The sequence below is a fragment of the Peromyscus eremicus genome, chromosome 3 (assembly GCF_949786415.1).
Source record: "Peromyscus eremicus chromosome 3, PerEre_H2_v1, whole genome shotgun sequence".
Classification (NCBI taxonomy): Eukaryota; Metazoa; Chordata; class Mammalia; order Rodentia; family Cricetidae; genus Peromyscus; species Peromyscus eremicus.
In genome coordinates this window covers 110,837,152-110,857,912 of record NC_081418.1, presented here as the reverse complement: position 1 = coordinate 110,857,912, position 20,761 = coordinate 110,837,152, and the positions used below count along the sequence as shown (strand labels likewise).

General features: G+C 44.3%; 1 protein-coding gene across 7 annotated transcripts in view; it reads left to right on the top strand.

Annotated features, from left to right (window-relative positions):
- Positions 1-20,761, top strand: part of Foxp1 (forkhead box P1) — a 241,241-nt gene that overhangs the window by 201,061 nt on the left and 19,419 nt on the right. For all 7 annotated transcript variants that reach the window (XM_059258276.1, XM_059258274.1, XM_059258275.1 and 4 more), the window contains 2 exons: positions 11,543-11,626; positions 20,513-20,714. In XM_059258276.1, the coding sequence (XP_059114259.1) occupies positions 11,543-11,626; positions 20,513-20,714 (286 nt within the window). The remainder of the gene's footprint in view (positions 1-11,542; positions 11,627-20,512; positions 20,715-20,761) is intronic.

Below are 20,761 nucleotides of genomic sequence, written 5' to 3'. Positions count from 1 at the left end.
CACAGTAGAAGCTGTATGAGAATTCGGTCCCTGTTTGACATCGGCCCCTTTCTCTCTGTTATCACTGAGAGTAATTGAGTTCACTGTATATTTCAAGTCCATACACACGTACATATTAATTTATAATGCAGAGAAGGTATATGCATGTTTACTCTATCTGCAGCACGATATTTGGAAATGCTCTGGGCTATGTTGAATGTGTTTTACGACTGAAGAGTAAATGTGTGCAGTTTTCCTGGAAGAATCGCCTTTGAGGGCGCTGGGGACATTTTTAATGCGAGTTGGACTTACGGGTAGAACTTGTGGAGGCACCTCCATATTTTAACAGTAATCTCCTTCTTGGTGTAATTAATCGAAAATTAGTTTCTGAAAGTAAAAATTGGGTCAGAAATGGAGATTATTAAAATGTACAGTTGCAAAAGCCTGACCCTACAAACCCCATTTATGCAACTGAGTTCCAGAATGCTTTTGAGTGGCTGATGACTCACGGATGCTTCTCCTCTGGCTGGTTCAGTGTAGGCAAGAGGTTAGCCGATGAGGGGAAATTAAAACAATGTTGTACATTATATTGGTACCAGCCATGGAAAAGCCTATTTTGTATGCAAGGCAGCAATGGCGAGATATATGGAGAGCCCTAGGCTAAGTACGGAAGATAATTACATTTGGAGTTTTACTGAGTTAAGTCATTTACAGCTTCAAATAGTTGCAGAGAAAAATCAGCCCAAACACACTTAAACTTTTTGTTGTGCCTTTTCAGGATAGAAAGGACTTTTTTTAAAAAAAAAAAATTAGTTATCATCTTACATGACAAACTACAATTTTGGTAGAATACTTTTTCCTCATAAGTTATCTTCTTGAGCTCGTTAATATTTTCTATTCAGACAGCAAATATAAACTTACTGAAAATGGTGAGATGTTTGTACAAGGTTAGAGCATGCCATAAAGTCAGTCTTTGGAAGCATATTTAACTTGAGCATACTATAGGGAAGAGAAGTGAATAGTAGGATGAACCCACTCCCCACATTTATATAAAACTCAGACCTGGCAAAAGTGGATTCCACCAAATAGAGACTTTACCTCTTACTGCCTGCAAGGTCTATGTATTTATTGGTGGTGGTATTTTCAAAATAATGCGTGTCTCCAGATTGATTTATTTGCTATGAGATTAAATTCCTATGATGGGCATGAGTAAGTTGTCGGAGTTGTCTCAGTTTGCCCAGGTAGGTCTTTCTGTCTGTCTGCATGGTTGATCTTGGACCACTGTTAATTACTAGGGAACACAGAGAACAAGGAATCTACTTGATCAGTTATTTCTCACTCTCCACAGAGAAGGTCAGGGGCATGGGCAGAGCGAGCCATTGGTCATCCAGGCCATTATCTCCTGGCAGCTCCTCTGATGATTTTTCCGTGGGTGTGGCCTAGGACTAGAAATGCAGAAGAGGAATACTGGACTCTTTGCAGGTTTCGTGTGTTCTGAGATCACAGCCTTCAGCCTTGGTCAAACCAAAGGCAGGTTTTTCAGGGGTGAGAGAAAACAAAGATGATCTGGCTGGAAGTCAGCCAACTTGGGTGGCTCCCTGGGATGTCGTAGTGTTCTGATGGACAGTTGCTGTCAGTCAGGCATAGTGCTCTGATGGACAGTTGCTGTCAGATGGTTCTGTGGATCCCATTTCTTCTTAGCTTAAGAGCTGATGTAACTGGTGCATGGAGCTTGGTAGGAGTTAGCAAACTGTAGATGACCTCAAACTGGGCATGACCTCATAGTCTGAGAAAGGCTGTTAAGTGGTTGGGGGAAAGAGAGAGAGAGATGTTTCATGAGAGGTGGAAATTGCATGAAACTCACATTTTATTGTTTGTACATTACATTATATGGAGACACAGATAGGCCAAAGCCCATTTACCGATACTGTGTGGTTGTTTTGTACTCCACAGAAATAGAAGCTGGTAACTGCACAAGAACCCCTATGGGCTACAAAGCTGAAAACATTTACTACTTGGTTGTTATAGAAGTTTGCCAAACAACCCCTGGCCATAGGGATGAGAAATTCCATTATATTATTAGTCGTCTCTTGTTCCCCCGGGGGTCTAAAGTTCTGCCTTCCCCTCCATATGCCTCCTTCGCCATAGCAGGTAAAACCTCCAGCCCCACTTCAGTCAGCTCACCATTCCAGCAGCTTTATAAGGCAAGCGCTTGTCCACCTTGGCCTCCGGGATACCGGTTCATTTCTTCATCTTCTTACGGAGCAAGGACCTTTCTGGAGGCTCTGTGAAGTGGTATGAAGATGGGAGTGGTTAGGATTGGCTAAAGCTGCCCTCCTGTTTCTTATATTCTACAGGGAAAATTGGACTATAAAATAGATGACAAGTGGAAGGCTAAGACAGCAGCTCACCAGTTAAGAGCTCTTAATGGCTCTTGCAAAGGACCAGGATTCCCAGTATCCACGCGATGGCTCCTAACTGTCTGTACTCCAGTTGCAGGGGATCTGACCTACCCTTATAGCCTCTTTAGGCACCTGCACACATGGTGCACATAAACTCACATAACACACACACACACACACACACACACACACACAGACAGACACACACACACACACAAATTATAAATAAATCTTCCAAAACTGTAGATGAGCTAGGCATGGTGGTATACAACTTTAATCCCAGCACTCAGGAGACAGAGGCAGTTGGATCTTCAAGAGTTCAAAGCCAGCCTGGTTTACATAGGGAATTCCAGTCCAGCCAGGGCTACATAGTAATAAATACCCTGTCTCAAATAAAAAACAAACAAACAACAACAAGAAAAACCACCTCACAGATAACAAGTGGGACTGCCATTGGCTAGCTAGTTGACCCACGTTCTTCACAGCAGCAGAACTTTACTCAAAAGAGGGTGCCAGTGCTGGAAAGGGACCAGCTAAAACCGGATGTTACGCATCCGTTATTGCTCAGTCAAACAACCTGACAAAAGATGTTCATAGTTGCTAGCCTGTCCTGTTTCTGTGGTGCTGGGGGTTGAATCCAGGGCTCTACAGAAGCCAGTCAAGTGTTCTACCACTCAGCTGCATCCCCGGCCTGAGTTTTTATGCTCAAACCCTTTCCCTGAGAATTCAGAACTCTTCTGAGGACCAGATGAAAGAGTTTAGATTGCAAGCCTAGCAACTTTGGGAGCTTTGAGATGAGCAATGTGATTCAAGTTGGAGCTCTTGTTGGCTTCCTGTTTCTTTAAAGTTCAGCATTCCCGTGTGTGTGTGTGTGTGTGTGTGTGTGTGTGTGTGTGTGTGTGTGTGTGTGTTGCCATTGCATATACCTGTGTTGTAAGTGTACTACTTTTTATTATGTTGCGTTTTGATTCAGGGGACAAGTTCTCACTATAGTCCAAGCTGGCCCTGAACTCACCGCAATCTGACGGCCTCAACCTCCTGAGTGTTGGGATTACAAGTGTGCCTCACAGCTCTCTACCTGGGAATGTCCACTTTAATTTACTTAACTCCAAATCATGATGTCCAGAGAACCAGAGGCAGTGGGGGCAGCCAGAGACCTGCAGTGTAAGAATACTCGGGGGAGCCAGACTTGGACTGGGACAGCCTCTCTGTTGCTAGTCCCCGTGCACACAATCTCCCACTCTCAACCACAGCCTGGGGTAGCACGTGCTCTAGAAGAAATGTACTGCACAGCACTAGTCCAAGGAATTGCTTCTTTTCATTTAAGACATTTCTTTCCCAGTCCAGGGAACTCTTAAATGTCTTAGTTTCTCAAAGTTTATTATAAAATCAATAGTTATTAAAGTGTAAACTTAGCAAGTATTTGTAGCACAATAGCAATGTTATGTTCAAACAGTTAAGGTTTGAACAATTCCCAAAAAAAAAAAAAAATGATGCTGTATTAGGCTTACACGCCTTCCATAGCCTGCCATCTTACTCACGGGCTTTGTGTTGGCAACGGCAGAGGCCACTCCTTTGCCCTCCATTTCACATGGGCTCACACTGGATCTTAGCATGTGCATGTGTAGTGGTTCCTTACATCTAAATTAGAGGATAATAAAGACTACAGGACAACTAGGAGGATGAGTCGAATCCAGAAGGAACTGAAGCTGGCGGAGGCCCCTTGAGTGCTGTTCTGTGTACCTGTATGGTACCATTGGTCTGTAGTGGACCCAGAACAGAAGATCCTCGTGTCTCTGCTCCATCACTCACAGCTCCCTGAAGAGATTAACCACTGGTTAGCCTTGAGAGGCAACGGCTAGAGCTGTTTCCCTCCTTAGTGCCGTCTCCACTGCGATCAAATGGAAAAACCTATGAGGCTCCCTCACCACTGTACATGAGAGCTTCCCTCATCGCCGTGGAGGTAAAATATGACTGGATTCACAAAGCCCACATTTTCACCAGCATATCCATTACAAAGCAAGGGAGGAGTGTGTCTTGGAGTTCATAGTGAATGTTTTCTTAGCAGTGCAGGGAAGGTTGGTCAATTCTACTCCAAGTTTGTCCTTGCCCTGGTCTCATGGAGAGGCAAAGAGAGTCAAAAAGATCTCGGAGTAGCTGATCTGAGATTTTGGACATTTCTTTCCTTGTTTCCCTCCTTAAGAGCCAGTTAGAATGTCTTACCCATGGAGTTCCTAAGGGTCAACACCAGCTATTACTTAGGAGCCAACCTTTATGAACTCTGGGAGGTCATATGCGCAGATGTAGATGTTTCATAGCAAGAGAGGCATGGACCACAGAAGTCATTTGGGTCAAGGGCTGTTTTTTTTAAAAGGTCAGAAGGTACATTTTCATTATTCCATCTATTAAATGTTCTCTTTGGATGGATTTTTTTTTTTTTTTTTTTTTTTTTTGGCTGGGGGATGATGTGTAAAGGGATGAGATGGAATTGTGGGGGTAAAAGTTATGGCCTTACATATGTCATAAAACATATAAACTTCCCTCCACCCTGCCCCTGCCAGGACCAAGGGACCCAGCTGCAGGAACTAGTAATGTGTTAAAAGTAAGGATAGCTTACCCCCCAAGATACAGGCAGGAGAGTCAAGAAACACAGGATGCCTCTCGGAGGGCTCGGGACCCACCGGCTGCTGCCAGGTGTGAGCTGAGTGTGTGCACATTCTATATTATTTCAACTGGGTGAACCCAGCTGGTGACGTGCGTATCCGTTTGTTCCGCTCTTAAGCTGTGGATGAGATAACACAGAAAAATGTACAGTGCACAGGACATAATTCCATGTTAGGAGAAGGAATTACTTAAAATTACAGGCTAAAAAGACGCCCATTTGTATTGACCTCTCTTAGGAAGATGAGAATGGCATGGGTGCCATTTTCTTGAGCTTGCAGACTATTTCTGTCATAAGACATTGCCACGTTATCCACTTTTCATCCTCTCCAGTAGATTATGTCGTCCAGAGATGATGTGTTTTCATTGTGTACCATAGGGATGCGTTTCGGGACAGATTTCCTCCAGCCCCTCGAATCCTTTATGCTGATCATGAAAGAAGGTGAGGGCTGAGGATGTAGTTCAGTTGGCAGAGTGTTAGAGTCACATGCATTGAGCCTGGGTTCAATTGCAGCACACACACACACACACACACACACACACAGCCACACAGCAAGCAGGTAGAAGGAAAGGGGGCAACTGAACGGAGTCAATCAGCCCCTGTTTGAGAGGCTGGGCCTAGAGGAGAGTGTCAGTAATTAGATTTCATGTACACTGTCCTACTTCCCATTGTATTAACTGTACTGAAGCACTGGATGGAAGTGAGCAAGGGGTCCATGCATTATAGCGGCAGGGAAGGAAGTCTAGCATGCCTCCAGTGCCGTAGCAAGCACTCTTGAGTTTCCTGTGCAGGGGACAGTGGCAGAGGCTGTTAACAAGGAGGTTCCAAGTCAAGGCAGCCACTTGAGAATGTGCCCAGATTGTACAGAGGAGATGGAGAGAAAAAAAAATACAATTCTTTTTTTCAAAATTAATCTAGCTGATCTCCACCAAGAAGAGTGACCAGCCATCCCAGCCTGCCCCCTTAGGTTTGAGGAAATTCCCAGGACTTAGGATTTCCAGTTTAAAAGCTGGGACTACTGTGGGAGGGATCGTCCATTGTTCTGTGTCCTGCTTGTACATAGCTCAGAGGGGGTCTGCAACATCTCTTGGATGACCGTTGGCCTCCTCATATACGAGTCACTGTCCCTGAGGCTTTGCACCCACAATTTATCAAATCTCTCCGTTAAGAACTGTTGCCCACTTCCCCTGATTCTCGTCCATTTTTATGTAAGGAATGGAAATCAGTCTCTGGGGTGTATCTACTAGGCATGCTTATTGTAATGCTTCTCCATGGTCCTTTGAAGGTGATACTCTGTCTGTAGGGATTGTAGCCATCATTGACATCTAAGAGTCAAAGATACCATGTTCATTTCCCACCCATCAGATAAGGACACTGAGTTGCTTAGAGCAGTGGTTCCCAGCCTTCCTAATGCTGCAACCCTTTAATACAGTTCCTTGTATAGTGGTGACCCCCTACCATAAAATTATTTTCATTGCTACTTTCTAACTGTAACTTTGCTACTGTTATGAATTGTAATGTAAATATCTGATATGTGGGATGGTCTTAGGCAACACCTGTGAAAGCGTCCTTCAACCCCCAAAGGGGTTGTGGACCACAGGTTGAGAACCACTAGTTTAAACCATCAGGTTAATCTGTTTCAAGGTAGTGGTGAATGATAGAAAAAGCCCACCTCCCCACTCCAGGCTGGTCACCATTTAATTGAAGGTGCTACCTGCCTACAGTATTGCCCGGAGTCTCTTCCTTTGCCCATAGGATTCTGATCTTACCCATTCAGGACCCAGTTGCTAGACTGAACATTTGGCTATGACACCATGTTCCTTGCCTGCGTCCCAGAGCTCCTTCCCAAGGCATCCTGCCCAGTGACTCAGGAACCAATGGGAAGTTGGATAACTTGGCCACACTGGGAACTGCAAGCTCTCCAGAAGTGTCAGCAGAGAGAAAAGTGCACAGGTTTCAGTAGCAGGGGGAGACATTAATCCTAACACAAATTAATTACAGTATGGGCTTTGCATGTGATTACCCCACCATTAGCGGGGCTATTTGTAATCACACCGGCTTCCTAGACTTCAGCAAATATATTATCTGTAATGTGTCCCCCTTTGGCCCTTTCTAACCACTTTTGTGGCCATGCTCAGGACATCTCCTCATAGCAACAGCCCCACAGAACCTCTTGCCTCTCCTGAGCAAGCTCAGAGAGTGTCAGAGACAGCAAAGGCCGAGCATTACTGTGACCTCCTGTGGCTGGGGCTTTGAGGCTGGAGCCAGAGAAAGGGAGAGGGAGCGAGCGTTTGGGTTTCTCACTTCCACGTCCTTCTTTGAAAACCAAGACACTGATTTTTTTCATAATTTAAAATCCTGCCTAAGTCTGCAAGCATTAGGATTCCAAGACTATGACTGACTATTAGTATGTGTCTGCTTTAAATGTCAAGAGAGTCTTTAATAACAACATGTGAGGAATGTTAAGATGATGAAGGAACACAATAAAAGTAGGGAAATTCTTGAGTTGGGGTGAAATGAACCGTGGGTCACCCACCAGCTGAACATGGCAGTTAATGGTTGAGAAATCTTCACCAGTTTGTCCCAGTGCTGAATTCAGAAGGCATGTGAATGTCTGGACTGGGCACAGCGTTTCCACTTGGCAGCTGACCAGGTTGGTGGAAGAGTTGGAGTTGCATTCCTTCCTTCCAGAGACTCCTGTTCAGGGTGTGTGGGTTTGATTTCTGACGCCTTATTCCATTTTGCTCTGATCGTGTGCAGTTAAGGGAGCAGTGTAACTGGGTGCTGCCTGTCAAAGTGAGGTTTGTCTGTTGGGTCTTTGCTGCATAAAAGCTTGCTCTGAAAGGGAGATAGTCACTGTTGAAGTCCATGGAAGAGCAGGGTCACCCAGACTCCTTTGCTTTTACGTGCACTCTTGTGGCCCGTCAAAAGCCCAGACTTCCCGTGTCCTCTCTTGAGAGCTGGCTAGCAGGCTTCATTGAAACCTCAGAGTTTAGTGGTGGTCTCCTTGGGAACATCTCAATCCCTCCTGCTCCTCAGGTGGGTCACCTGCTACCACTGTCCATCCCACTCCTGTGTCAGTGGTGTCCTAAGTCAGGGCGAGGAGTGGTAGAGGGGAAGAGGTTTGTCATCCGGGGAAGGTCCCAGCGGAGTTTGAAGATCAGCCCCTTTGGGTAAAGTTAGAGCCAGCATTATAAAGCAGGATTCCAGCCTTACTTCTGTCCTTTCTTGGCGCTGTGGCCTTACAGGTGTCCATCCTGTGTGCCTCAGTTTCCCCAATTACAGTACATAAGTCAAGGGGACCCAGAGCCACAGTGACCTTTATTTCTGTCCAAGCAAATAAATGGCTCACACCTTCTCCTCATCTGTCCCTAATAACTGTAGCACATTTACGTATTTCCCCTCACTCATTTCAGTGGACTACTGTGGGTCACTAACAAGAGCGGCCAGATTGCCCAGAGAACAGTCCTCCTGACAGCAGGCAGAAGGAAGATGGTGAGGGAACCCCAAACTCTGCTCCCTTCTCTCTGACGAAAGCATGCGCTGGATCTCCCTGGGGTTTGTCTGTACAGACATTGAGTGGTAGAGTGCCTTGTCGCTGACATTTGTCGGCGGTGTTGGCACAGTGCATGAGTTCTTAGCTTCCACACCGTGTCTAAAAACCAACTTGAGGCTTGGATAATAGAAGAGAGGGTGACCGATATCATCCAATGGAGAAAAATCAGTTGCCCAGGGCTGAGGGCAAGATACAGTTAGGCCCAGAGATGACTCTATCAGAGTTAGACACCATCTTCCCTGTGCTGTCTGCCCTGTTCTAGTCTTTAAAACCGGGGGCTTATTTCTCTCCCCACCCAGACTCACAGCTGACTCTATTACACCCCATTATGTGGATCCTGATTCCAAAGATATACCCAGCCAGTGTAGACTAGACTGATTTAATTTCTTCTTTAAAAAAAAAAATTGCAGCAGGTATTTTTAACCTCCATGAAGCATTCATTAGTCGTTGCACTGAGCTTTCTCTGTACGGAACTCATGTTCAGAACAACCCAAAGGGTTCAGAGATGAGGAATCCGTATTTAGAAGAACAAAAATGAAATGCTCGCAAGGATTACAGAATGTGCTCACAGGCCAGAATTTGAACACAGCCCAGTAGGATAGCGTGTCCATTATCTCCTTCCGTTCTGCTGTCTTTCAGGAGAGTTGGTGTACAGATAGACCGACCAGCTGATTCCAATGACCCCTGCTCAGAAGTGCAGTCTGATGGAGCCCATTGGCCTGCCCGTGTAGTACCTCCTGGGGAAGCTTTTGAGAACCAGTCTCTTTGGACATCACAACATATTTTATTTTTTAATTTGTCAGCCAGATGGCTAGTTGTCTTTGGACAGTTTCTCAGCCCCCCTTTTTTGGCTTTTCATGGAATCCCAAGGGAAGAGGGTGTACTATAAGGCCATATTCCCTACCATAAGATGTCTGTATCCTCACATGATGTGATGAAGTGATGCTGGAAAAGTTGGTGGCACTGGGGGTTTTGTGGGATGTGTTCCCAGGGGCAGTAAGCTTCAGGGTATGGGTGTGGCCCTGCACAAACATTGTCCTTGCTCTTGTCTGTTGGAAGGTCAGGCTCGGGGTAAGGAGAGGATCTTGCCTGGTGCCAGGGCTTTAGAATTTTTTTTTTTCCTCCTCTTACTATCCTAATTCCTTGTAATTGCTACATCGGAGATGTTTACCCCTAAATTAAGTCACAATTAATATTCAGCAGACTCTTCGGTAAATACCACCTTTCACCCTTTAATTTGTGTTGTTCGGCATGGGCAGTCTACTACTCCATGTTTTGAGAAAGAGTGGTATGCGTGGCTAAATTCCTTTCTGCCCCGTGAGAGTTTTCAAAACAAACTTAAAACCAACAACAACAAAAAAGACATTTCAGAGTAGTTTAGTTTTAGTATAAAAAACAAAACCAAAAAAAAAAAAAAGGCAACAACAATAAAAAAAAAAACCTTTAGGGCACTTAACGTAAAAAAAAGGAATAACCATAGAAAAATGCTGCTCCCAACATCTGAAATGTTTTGTCTGAGCCGCTCTGAAAACCCAAATTCCTTTGGCGTTATGTGTTTAGAGTCTTAGTTTGGCAGCACAGTAATGCACCGAAGAACGGGGTGGTAACGTAAAGCCCACCCTAAGATGGCGTCATTTTCATTTCCTGTTTGTTGAAAGATAAATGCTAACACTGGAAGGCTTCCCCCCCCCCCCCTACTTTTTCTTCTTCTTCTTAATTTATTCCTCTCTGAACCACAAGGGAATAAAAAGAAATAAAAACTCAAATGTGATATGGCTGTTGACTGAGCCAGCCGGTGGGGGAAGAGGCAGACTCGTGTCTTCTCCTGCCACTGCACCCGGCCCCCTTTCTCTGCCTTCCCCTGACTCCTGAGCCCCGACCTCCTGTCTCCTCACCACCAGAAATAACTTGGTTAAAAATGTGAAGTGGGTTTAATTTTGGCATAATTTTAGACTTTAAAAAAAAATCCTTACTTCCTAAAGGTTTAAAACTATGAGGTATTAAAAGAATAGGCTCCCTACCCTGCTTCTGAGGCATTGTTTTAGACAAACTATCTGTGAAACTTTGGAAGATACACACACTAGTGCAAAAATATTCCTCCCCTTCCCGTGTCTACATTGTCTCTTCATGCTGCATCTGTTTCCTCAACTTTGTTTTATTTTTGGAGTCCATATTAGACACTGCTTTTCTAAAAGTCATCATTAGAGGTCCTTGTCCCACCTGTCTTGTGATATAACCAAGTTACCACTATATCAAAATTGTCCAAAACCAGCATAAAGATTGTAGCATCTAATGAATAAGCGACTTTCCACTCCGCCCATCCAGTTAGAAACATCTGTGACATCAGAAGGTAACTTTTCATGGAATGAAGATACTAGGATTATTAAGAGAACATCTATCTAGTGGGTACTCAGATGTTGAACCCCTGAAACAGAGAACTTAGTGTTCACCTACAAATGGGAACCCCTCAGTCCTGGTAGCCTCGTTCCTCCCAGCCAATGTCACCTGCCAGTCCCTGTAAGACAGACTCAGCCAGCTTTCCACAAGGGTATCCAGGTGTCCATGAGTTTGTCCACAAGCACAACAGATGAGTTTATGAGTGTGAGCTAGCTGCTCATCTTTCCGTGGCCTCCTCATGAATCAGCTTGGCTAATGGGCATGATTCATGCTTGCCTTTGAGCTGTCCATGTTCCCTGGGACTCCGTGGTGCCAGCAGGTCTAGAATGTCCCAGTTAAAGACTAATGCACCTTGTGTTGGGAAATCTCACATCAACACCTCCGGTTCCTCAGACTTTGGCAGGGGTCCTGTAGATTTCAAACGATGAAGTAATAAAAATGATTCTATCATGTGCTGTAGTTAGTTGGGATATGCATAGTTGGGGGTATTTGAAAGAGTCACACATCTCTATTCAAAGACATAACAAAGCCTTTTCTTCCCATTAGCTTGCAAAAGACAAAGAGCGCCTGCAAGCCATGATGACCCACCTGCATGTGAAGTCTACAGAACCCAAAGCTGCCCCTCAGCCCGTAAGTACTGGTCCCCACCCGGGGGAATGGCACCATAAACTAGTGGTATTCCTTCTCTGCATCCCACCTCAAGCACTGGGAGAATAGCTCCAGAGTGCAGCTGTGAATTCCAAAGCCCTCCTTCACCGGACTTTCTGGGTTTTCGTGGAGAAGACAGGCAGGATGCTAGGCATCCAGGAGAGACCCAGGATGAGACAGACATGGTATCCATCCCAGGTTTTTAGAAGTTGGCTTTGCTTGTCATATTTCCTTGTACTGGGCCTTAAAGTTGAGATCCAGGTAGGCATATGATAACTTAAAGCAAACGTCCTGCCTTGAACCTTGTTTTTTAGTTTGTTTGTTTGTTTGTTTGTTTTTAAACCATAAATTGATCTCATCAGCATTGGTATCACTCACATACATTTCTGGAAGTCTCCTAGTGGCTCTAGCTGATTATTCAAAATGGAGGCCATGCCTTGGTTCCTGATTTTAAGATTTGTAAAATTTAAAGGTACGCTGACTTTATTTGATTTTGCTGGGAGTCCCTATGTGAAAATTAATTGAGCGTTGACAATCTATAGTTAGTAGCAGCAATTTTAATCAACATGCAATGATGCAGCATAATGGCAAAGTATTGGTTTATCTGTTTTGACTGATTTTTTTTTCTATAAATAAAGCAAACATACACCCCTATATGTATGATGTATGGTGATAGAAATAAAACGGAGTCAGACTATTAACCCAGTAAATATGGTAGCCTGCCAAGATGCAGTTGGCAGACAGAATTAATGTCTGAAGCAGAACACATTACTGAGATACAGGACATAAAATCATTAAACACTCCACGCATCCATTTTTACTGAGAAAGAGTCTTAGCTTCCATGTATCTCACAGTAAGTAGCTGCAGGATAGGATGGGTAAGCTACCAAGAAGGAAAGGATGGGGAAAGAGCCAGACCATCCGAAGCTGCTCTCCATCTCCTCTTTTCAAATGACCATTGGGAAGAATTAGTGCTATCCTGAAATGGTGTCATGACCAGTGGCAAAGGGGAGTGATTGCCCTGGACCTCTCTGGAAATCCTCAGTGGTTTTTAGTGAAGTGTTTTCCTTCAGATTGAAGACTCTAAGTCTTCACACATAGCAACAGGGAGAGACAGGTTGTCCCCATCTTCCTCCATGAATTAAAAACAGCCATGATAGAGCCATGATTGAATGTATCACTCTGGCAATAGGCTCATTTTGGATCAAGGCAGAGGAGGAATCCACATAAAGAGATGGAACTACAGAGTCCCTTGGGGTCCTCAGTGGGTAATGGGGCCTGGGACTAGCCCTAAGCACCATTTATACAAGCCCACATGGGCACATAAGGACCCTTGATGCTCTGTCTCCCTGTGGACCTGTGCTAAGTAGCCAATAAACAAGACAGAAGCAGCTAGGGGTGAGGAAATGAACAGGGAAGGAAGGTTTGTCTTGATTAGTATTGAAAAAAAAATGTTTTACATTCTAGAAAATTATAACTTTGAAGGGGACCTCCTACTAAATTTATTTTTAACTGCTCTATTGAAAATTCTCTACCACTAGTCAACATTATCTCTTAGAAGCTCAGCACAGTATTTCTTTATTAAAAGAAATAGGCACGAATATTTTTGACTGAAAAATTAATAGCTTTTGAATTCATACACAGCAGGTTTTCTTTTGCAAAGAAGTCCAATATCGCTGCACAGCACTTCTATAACCATTTATTTAGCGTCCAAGTCAAACCTTTGACAGCTAGAGCGGTGCTACAAGCCAGTATAAAGAACTCCAAGATGTAAACCAACAATAGCCTGTCTGTGTGAGGTTTGCCATTGTCAAATACATAGATTGTTTGGATTAGTTTATGTAAATGTACTGTTGTATTACCCTTTGGAAAAAAATCACATTTGTGTATGAAAAGTGGTTCCCCTCACAGGCAGCATTATAAATTCCTTATCCTTTAACTTACATGTAAGAACTAAAAATTGGTGCCTGACACGTAGATATTGTGTGACACTCTGTTGTCGGAGTGAACCTGCCTCCTTTTCATTTATTGGAAAATAGAAAATTTTATTATAGATACCATCTTATAAATCAGGAATTATTAAAATATGTATAGGTGAGGCATTGGAAAATTAATTATAAAAGATAGACGTGTAATGTTTTGCATAAATTTTCACTTCCTTGCCAAAAGAAAAGAAAGAAAGAAAAAAAAGCCCATGCATATTTCAGACCCCTTGATGCTTTCAACTTTAGGGACTCAGAGCTATCTGGTGACTGATCCTAACATTCAAAATATTCCCTCCAGCCTGTAATTAATTTATTCCACCCTAAATAATAGAATGAATGGCTGGTGAGCATTTGAATGAGCATCATTCTAGAATCCACTGAGTTTCATATCTAACCATAGATGGGGACTTCCACATTACAACCGTGCCAGTGAGTTTATGAAGTTGTTTCTTTTTCCATTTCTGTTTAAAAGGATCTTGGTGTTTATTTTAAAATTCTTAGTCACTAAGTGATAGAATGCTCAGCTGTAAATGTTGCCCTTCGCTAAATGCTATTTGGGTGCTAAGTGGCTTTTGTAGCCAGTGTGGTCCACCATGTCCCCGGTTCCTCCCATCCGAGAGCTGCCAACACGTTCTCAGATGGTTCTTGCACCAGCTCAGAGATGTGTTTTCTGGATCCCAGCATGGGGCACATCTTTAGGTTTGGATAGTGACAAATTGTGCACATTCCCAGAACAGTGCCCAAGGGTGTAGACAAGACCCTGACAAGGTCCTCCCACAATGGGCTGCAAATGTATGGCTGATGGAAACAGTATATCCCCAGCCTCGGGTCTTGCTGACTCCTTGGGTAGCTTGTCTTCTGATGGCCATCACATCTCTTTTCTCAGAATTGGAGTTCCTGAATGTAGAAATCAAGGGATAATTACTTGCCCACAATGACATACTGAATATGGTCAAACGAGAAAGACCTGTACTTGCTGTAGAGGTGTTTGGAGTCTTGTGAACAAGCTACCAAATAATTGCATGCATATATCCACACATATGTATACACATACCCATACACACATAGATCATTTGTTGCATAGAGAATGCTGTATGTGACTAGGAAAAGTGACCTGAGAAAACGATGTGTCTTTTGAAACCTAAAAGCTGCATAGGATTCTCTAGAAGGAAAGAGGTCAGCTTCCCAGCTCTTGCCTCTGGGGAGGAGTGGTTACACGGATGTGTGTGTCTGATGATGAGGGTAGAATGCCAGAAGGGGAGGAATCACAAACCTTAGAATTGTGCTGTCTGTTGAGCCAGGCCCTGCATGAAAAGGCCTAGCTAACATCTAGCAAGTTCTAGCAGTTAGGTACCAAGAGAGAAAAGGCTGTTGTTGACATATGTTTACAATAGCCAAATTTGTTGTAGTTTAAGATTTAAAAGTTCTTCTGTTTCCCACGGAAAGAGAAGTAACAGCAAAAAGGAGAAAATAGTCTGTTCTTCCTTTGTTCCAAACCCAGTTCCATTCCCAGAGTGAACAGCACAATGTCGTGTCTATACTTAACTCCATGCAGAATTGGCTAAGATGTAACTCAACACAGAAGGACAACAAAAGGAAACATGTCTGTGTTAGGACTTTATTAAGTTGTCAGTGGCTTCTTACAAAGCCATTTTGCTACGCTGGTGTTAGGAGTGTGCAGTGTAAACCCCACTTCATGATGGGGAGGGGGAAGAACTTTGCTTTGCGGATTTCTGCACTCGTGAGAACTACTCCCCAGGCCTGGAGAAACCACATTCTTTGAGATTTGGTGGGCAAGTAATTACAGCACAGGTATTGGAGCCTACTTTATGAAAAATTCGTAAGACACTTTTAGAAATGCAGCTTGAGATTTTCCTCTTTGCACATTGACTCTAACTCTAGCAATTAGGACTGTTTTGAAATAGTTTTTTTTTTTTAGCTCCTTTGAAAACAGAGTGGTCCCTCCATCCTCTTGAAAAAAGAGCCTGTGAACTTCAAGGAACAGGTGACCAGGTGTGGGCTGCAGGGGCCTTGGAGCAGTAATGTTGGCCACTCATGAAGAGGGACTCTCCAGTCGGGTGCACAAAAGCTGTTTTATAGACTGCTTTTTGTTAAGTCCCTTTCCGCACCTCAGCTCAGGGTTGTTGTTCATGTCCCTGCCAGGATTGCCACCCTCTGAGTCTCTAGAATAAGCCAGGCTCCCATCAGAGCGCAGAGTCCTCTCCAAAGGCCTCCCCCCCTACCACCCACTGCCTGCCCTCTGTCCATGGAGTCTGAACCTGGTGATTCATGCCTACAAAGGCAGCCTCCAGCCTCAGAACATTGCAGGTGAGGGCAGGACCCGAGCCTCTCAGCCCATCCAGGCTGCAGCAGAGAAACCAGTTGGGTGAGCCCCAAGTCCCTCCCGTGTAGCGCTGGTCTCTGGTGTTTTGGTTTCAGGTTTTTCTTTTGTTCTCAGAATCTGTTTTCATGAGAAGCAAGAGCACAAACAAAAACAGAAGATGGGTTCTTGTGGGAATACTCCCTAACAAGTCTGCTTCTGCCTGGGCTTTGCATCAGCACTTTGTTTATTTTTTATTTTTTTAAATGCGAGTGACTCACCATCCTTACACTTGAGGGGAGTGTGCTATGGAAAAACTAAAGATTGATTTTTGTTTTTAGAAAGGACAAAGTACAATATTGGGTAGCTGGTAGTTGGGATCGTTTCAACAGTAGGCGCTTCCAGGAAAGCCCTTTGGTAACCAAACTGAGGTAAAAGTCAAGACTTGATAGCACAGTTGTTTGTATTTTCATTTAAAAACTAAAAGCCTGCAGCAACTTTAAGTGACATAAGAATTTAGCTCCTGGCCAGAGTTTGAAAGAGATTATCTTTGCTGAAATCATCCCTTCAGTGGCAACTTGCCATGGAGAAAAATATCTGTGTTACTAGCTTTTCTAAACATAGCAACCTCTTCTTAAATAGCAAACGAACACAATGAGAAAAATGGGCTTTCCATCAGGGAAAGAAACCCTCCCAGTCCAATCCCTTCCTGCTCCATGCCCTGGAGAAAAAAAAAATCTCTTTTAAACCCTTACCTACACTTAAAAACATGGAACACCAAAGCTTTCCTTTTTCCTTGATGATTGTCTAAAGATTTAATAATTGACAATTAAGATGCATATTTCAAGATAACAGCGAAAAACCCACACCACTCTTCCTGATTTGCTCTTTTATCTGTGTGTATGTGTGTGCCTCTGTGCGTGTTCCTGATTTTCTCTCTCTCTCTCTCTCTCTCTCTCTCTCTCTCTCTCTCTCTCTCTCTCTCTCTGTCTCTCTCTCTGTCTCTCTCTCTCCCCTCTCTCCCTCTCTCCCTCCCTCCCCTCGTGTGTGTGTGTGTGTGTGTGTGTGTAGAGGCCAGAGATCGATGTTCCATGTCTTTCTCAACTTCTTTTTGGAGACAGGATCTCTCACTGAGCCTGGAACACTTGATTCAACCAGGTTGACTTGCCAACAAGCACCAGGGATCCTCCTGTCTCTGTCTTCCTAGGGCTGGCATTATAACCATCACACCTGTGGGTGCTGGGGAGGTGAACTCAGGTCTGCATCCTTGGGCAAGCCCTTTCCTGACTGAGCCCCCCCCACACACACACACATACACACACACACCCATACACCCATACCCAGTGCCCCAGTTTGCTCTTCTAAGCTTGTGGTAGCTCATTATTATTTTGTTTTCAATGTTTTGGGTAGAGTTCTTCATTGTAAGAGCAGATTTTATGTGAACACGGTGTGTTTTGAATCCTTCCTGGTACCCCTCCCCTTTTCTCGGAAAGATGGCTTCTCCTCCAGACACACATATGATCACTAGACAGAAGTCTAAAAGTTGAGAAGCTTGCCCAGCAGCTGCCAGGGTTGTGTCTCATTAGCTTGGTGGTCCACCCTTCTGATGGTCTTGCATGGCAGAGCTCCCCCTGTTTGGAGTCCCCAGCTTTCTGTTCTTCCCTCACAGGCTACAGTCATGTTTAATTTAGAATCTAGGCTCCTTTGGCAAATTAGCAATTAGAACAATTTTGTGGGAATATGTATATGTGTCATTAGTTTTTCTGCAAATTAATAGCGAGGGCAGAGGTCAGGCAGAAATTTTCCACTTGAATGAAGCCCTTCCATTGAGACTTGGCACTTGGGTTTGGAATGGCCACAGCTGCTCCCAGACACCCTTTTCCTCTAGGAACTGTCTTTTAATTAGTTTACCTCATAGCCATCATTACAAATATTACTGTCTCCCCTCCCTGAAATAAAATTACTGTTTCTACAAAATATTCCAGCGACATTGTGCACCACTGCACATTGATGGTGGGGTCAGTCGAATGCACCATTTAATCATCAGATCACCTCCATCCGCATCTCCTCATTAGAGTCCTTACAATACATTTTTATCTGGTAATTAGCTGAGATTGGCTGCTTCCTCTGTGGCTTATTAGAGACAGCCCAGCAGTGGGTGTGAATCATGGTGTCATTTGTCAAGCCTGGTAAACCTCTGACTTTGAGCTCAGTGTTTATTTCCAGTTCCTACCTACATTCAAAAGCATCCAGAAAATCCAGCCTGCATTACCCTCTTCCTGGATTGGGCGAGCCTGGAGGGATCTGTCTTTTCACTGGTGCCGTCTCCAGTAGAACTGGTCCAAGTATTAAGCCCCTTGTCAAAGCTGCCAGAGTCGAATCTATGCACATCTGATGGCATGTCTCTGTGTGGGGGTTCATCTGTTCTTTTAAGATCTGGGCACTCAAAAAGATGGGCTTGGACCTGTTGAATGGTGACGCAGGACTTGCTGAATTTCCTCACAAACTGGAAGGGAACATGTGGACTCCCATGTTCAACATCATTGTTGTTTTCTTGAGAAAGTCAGGCTGTATAGGGTAGTGTTCTTAGGCTAAAAGGAGAAGTCAAGAAGTAGGGTGAGGCCTCAGAGTTGTTGTCTGGGTTTTTTGTCTGCTTTTGTCATTAAGCTCCCCAAGGACAGAAGTTCTGTGGTTTAGTCCTGCTTTCGGGCCTTTCGAAGTTCCTGGCAATATTTATTGAGTGTCATTTGTAAGCAAGAGTAAAAGCTGTTTGTGGAAGCTCTTCCAAAAGCAAGCATAACAGAGAAGTAGGAAAGGCCATAGCGTTGATGTGAGACATGAGCTGGGCATAAGTAGAGGGTGCAGAGGCTGTAGGGCCACACAAGGATGTGGTTTGACTTGGGGTCTGGGGAAGGATATGGGCAAGCTTCTCTTAAGTTCTCTATAAAACCTGAGCAATTTGTAGAGGCATGTGAATGAAATGAAGCCTCTCAGGGCAAGTGTTTCAGAGCATGTATTTTTGTAAATGATACCCATGGCTTTCCGAAGTCTCTTCATGCTTAGGCTTTACAGCAGCTGAATGATGCATTTGGGATCTTTAGACACTAATTTTCTTGACACACACACACCCCCTTTGGCTGATGCTAATACATACAGTTGCTGGACTTGGGCACTTGTTAAGGCTTGAGGGGAAGAAGAGGTCGGTCGGCCTTTGCTCTTCTCCATTGGCATCTTGCTCCGCCCTGTCCCTGGCCTCTACTCTGAACTCTTAGCACTTGGTTTGCAAATGTGTGTCACGGTCAGCTTTCTAGCACCGTTGGGAGGACAGCTTACCACATTGCCCCTGGTCGCTGAAGGTCAGCAAGTGTCTGCTGTCTCCCAGTTTGCTGTTCTTAGGTACTGGGGGCTTGTGGTATGCTGAGTCAGTATTTCAAACTGAACATGGAAAAGCAGAGCTGAAAGCTCACAGCCCACTGTTTAGCTCGGAGCACTAAATCTGTTTTTTTTCTGTTAATGTTCCTTTCATGATAGCAGCTCTTTCCTTTCTCTTTCTTCCCTTGGAAGTTAGTGCACAGGGGAGATTTCATGGTCTCTTTCATTCCTAGTGTGTGAATTAAGATCGAGTCTTCCCAATACACTGGAGCAAAGGACACACTTTTAATACCATCCATAAATAATACTTGTGTTTAATGTTGAATCTGACAATAGCAAAATAGACATTATGGTGACTGATTTGAAGTGTGGTGTGATAAAATGTTGCCAAGTAAGAGTGTACTGTGTAAAAGTTTCTTGAGTTTGGGAGAGGTTCTCTTGAGTACTTGATACCTGCACCACCATGATGAAAAACACTAGGTTCTTCTGCATTTTCAAACTCAAGGGAGTTTTCCTGTCCCAGTCAGTTTTGGAGAAGGGTCATCCCTCCCAGTCGTGTAAGAATTATAAGAAAGTACATAGTAGAATAGAAGGAAAAAGGCTATTCACAAAGGCTGCTCTGCACTGCTTCGGATAATAGCCACTTCCATAGCTGGACTGTTTAAAACTTTAAAAAGCAACCAGATGTTACAACTTCATAGGCATAGATGTGGGCCTCCTGAGTAAGTGCCACAGGTCCATCATGCACAGTCCTGAGGTCTGTTCAGTTTCATGATGGACTCAAGTCTTGTGACTTCTTGCTGGTCTCTGGAGGCTCAGAGCCCTAAGTGGCCACTTAGTCAATCTGTTGCAATTTTAAGAGGGAAAAGAAATCAGATGACAACCCAGCTTTCCAGTTGGGGTGGTACATTGACGACCATCATACAGAATGAGCCAGCCTTACACCACTGGAGCCCGGCTGGTGTTCCTTCAGTCCCCATCCTCCATGTCATGCAAAGGAGAATACCTTTAATTGGAAGTGAATCCTCTGTAAACACACCAATTTAGAGAGGGAACCCTTGCCAGGTGTCCGCCTATCTTTCCTGTGGGACGAGAGCGGCTTTCTTGGTGGCTTGAGTTTCTGTTGTTGTTTCATTTGTTTGGGTTTTTGCTTTTCTCAAGTCCTTCTAACCAATATTGTTCTCCTCACAGCTGAATCTGGTATCAAGTGTCACCCTCTCCAAGTCCGCATCAGAGGCTTCTCCACAGAGCTTACCTCATACTCCAACGACCCCCACAGCCCCGTTAACTCCTGTCACCCAAGGCCCCTCTGTCATCACCACCACCAGCATGCACACGGTGGGACCGATCCGCAGGCGGTACTCAGACAAATACAACGTGCCCATTTCTTCAGGTAGCCACCCTCTCTTTGCCAGGGGCAGCATGGGGGATCTGCAGGTC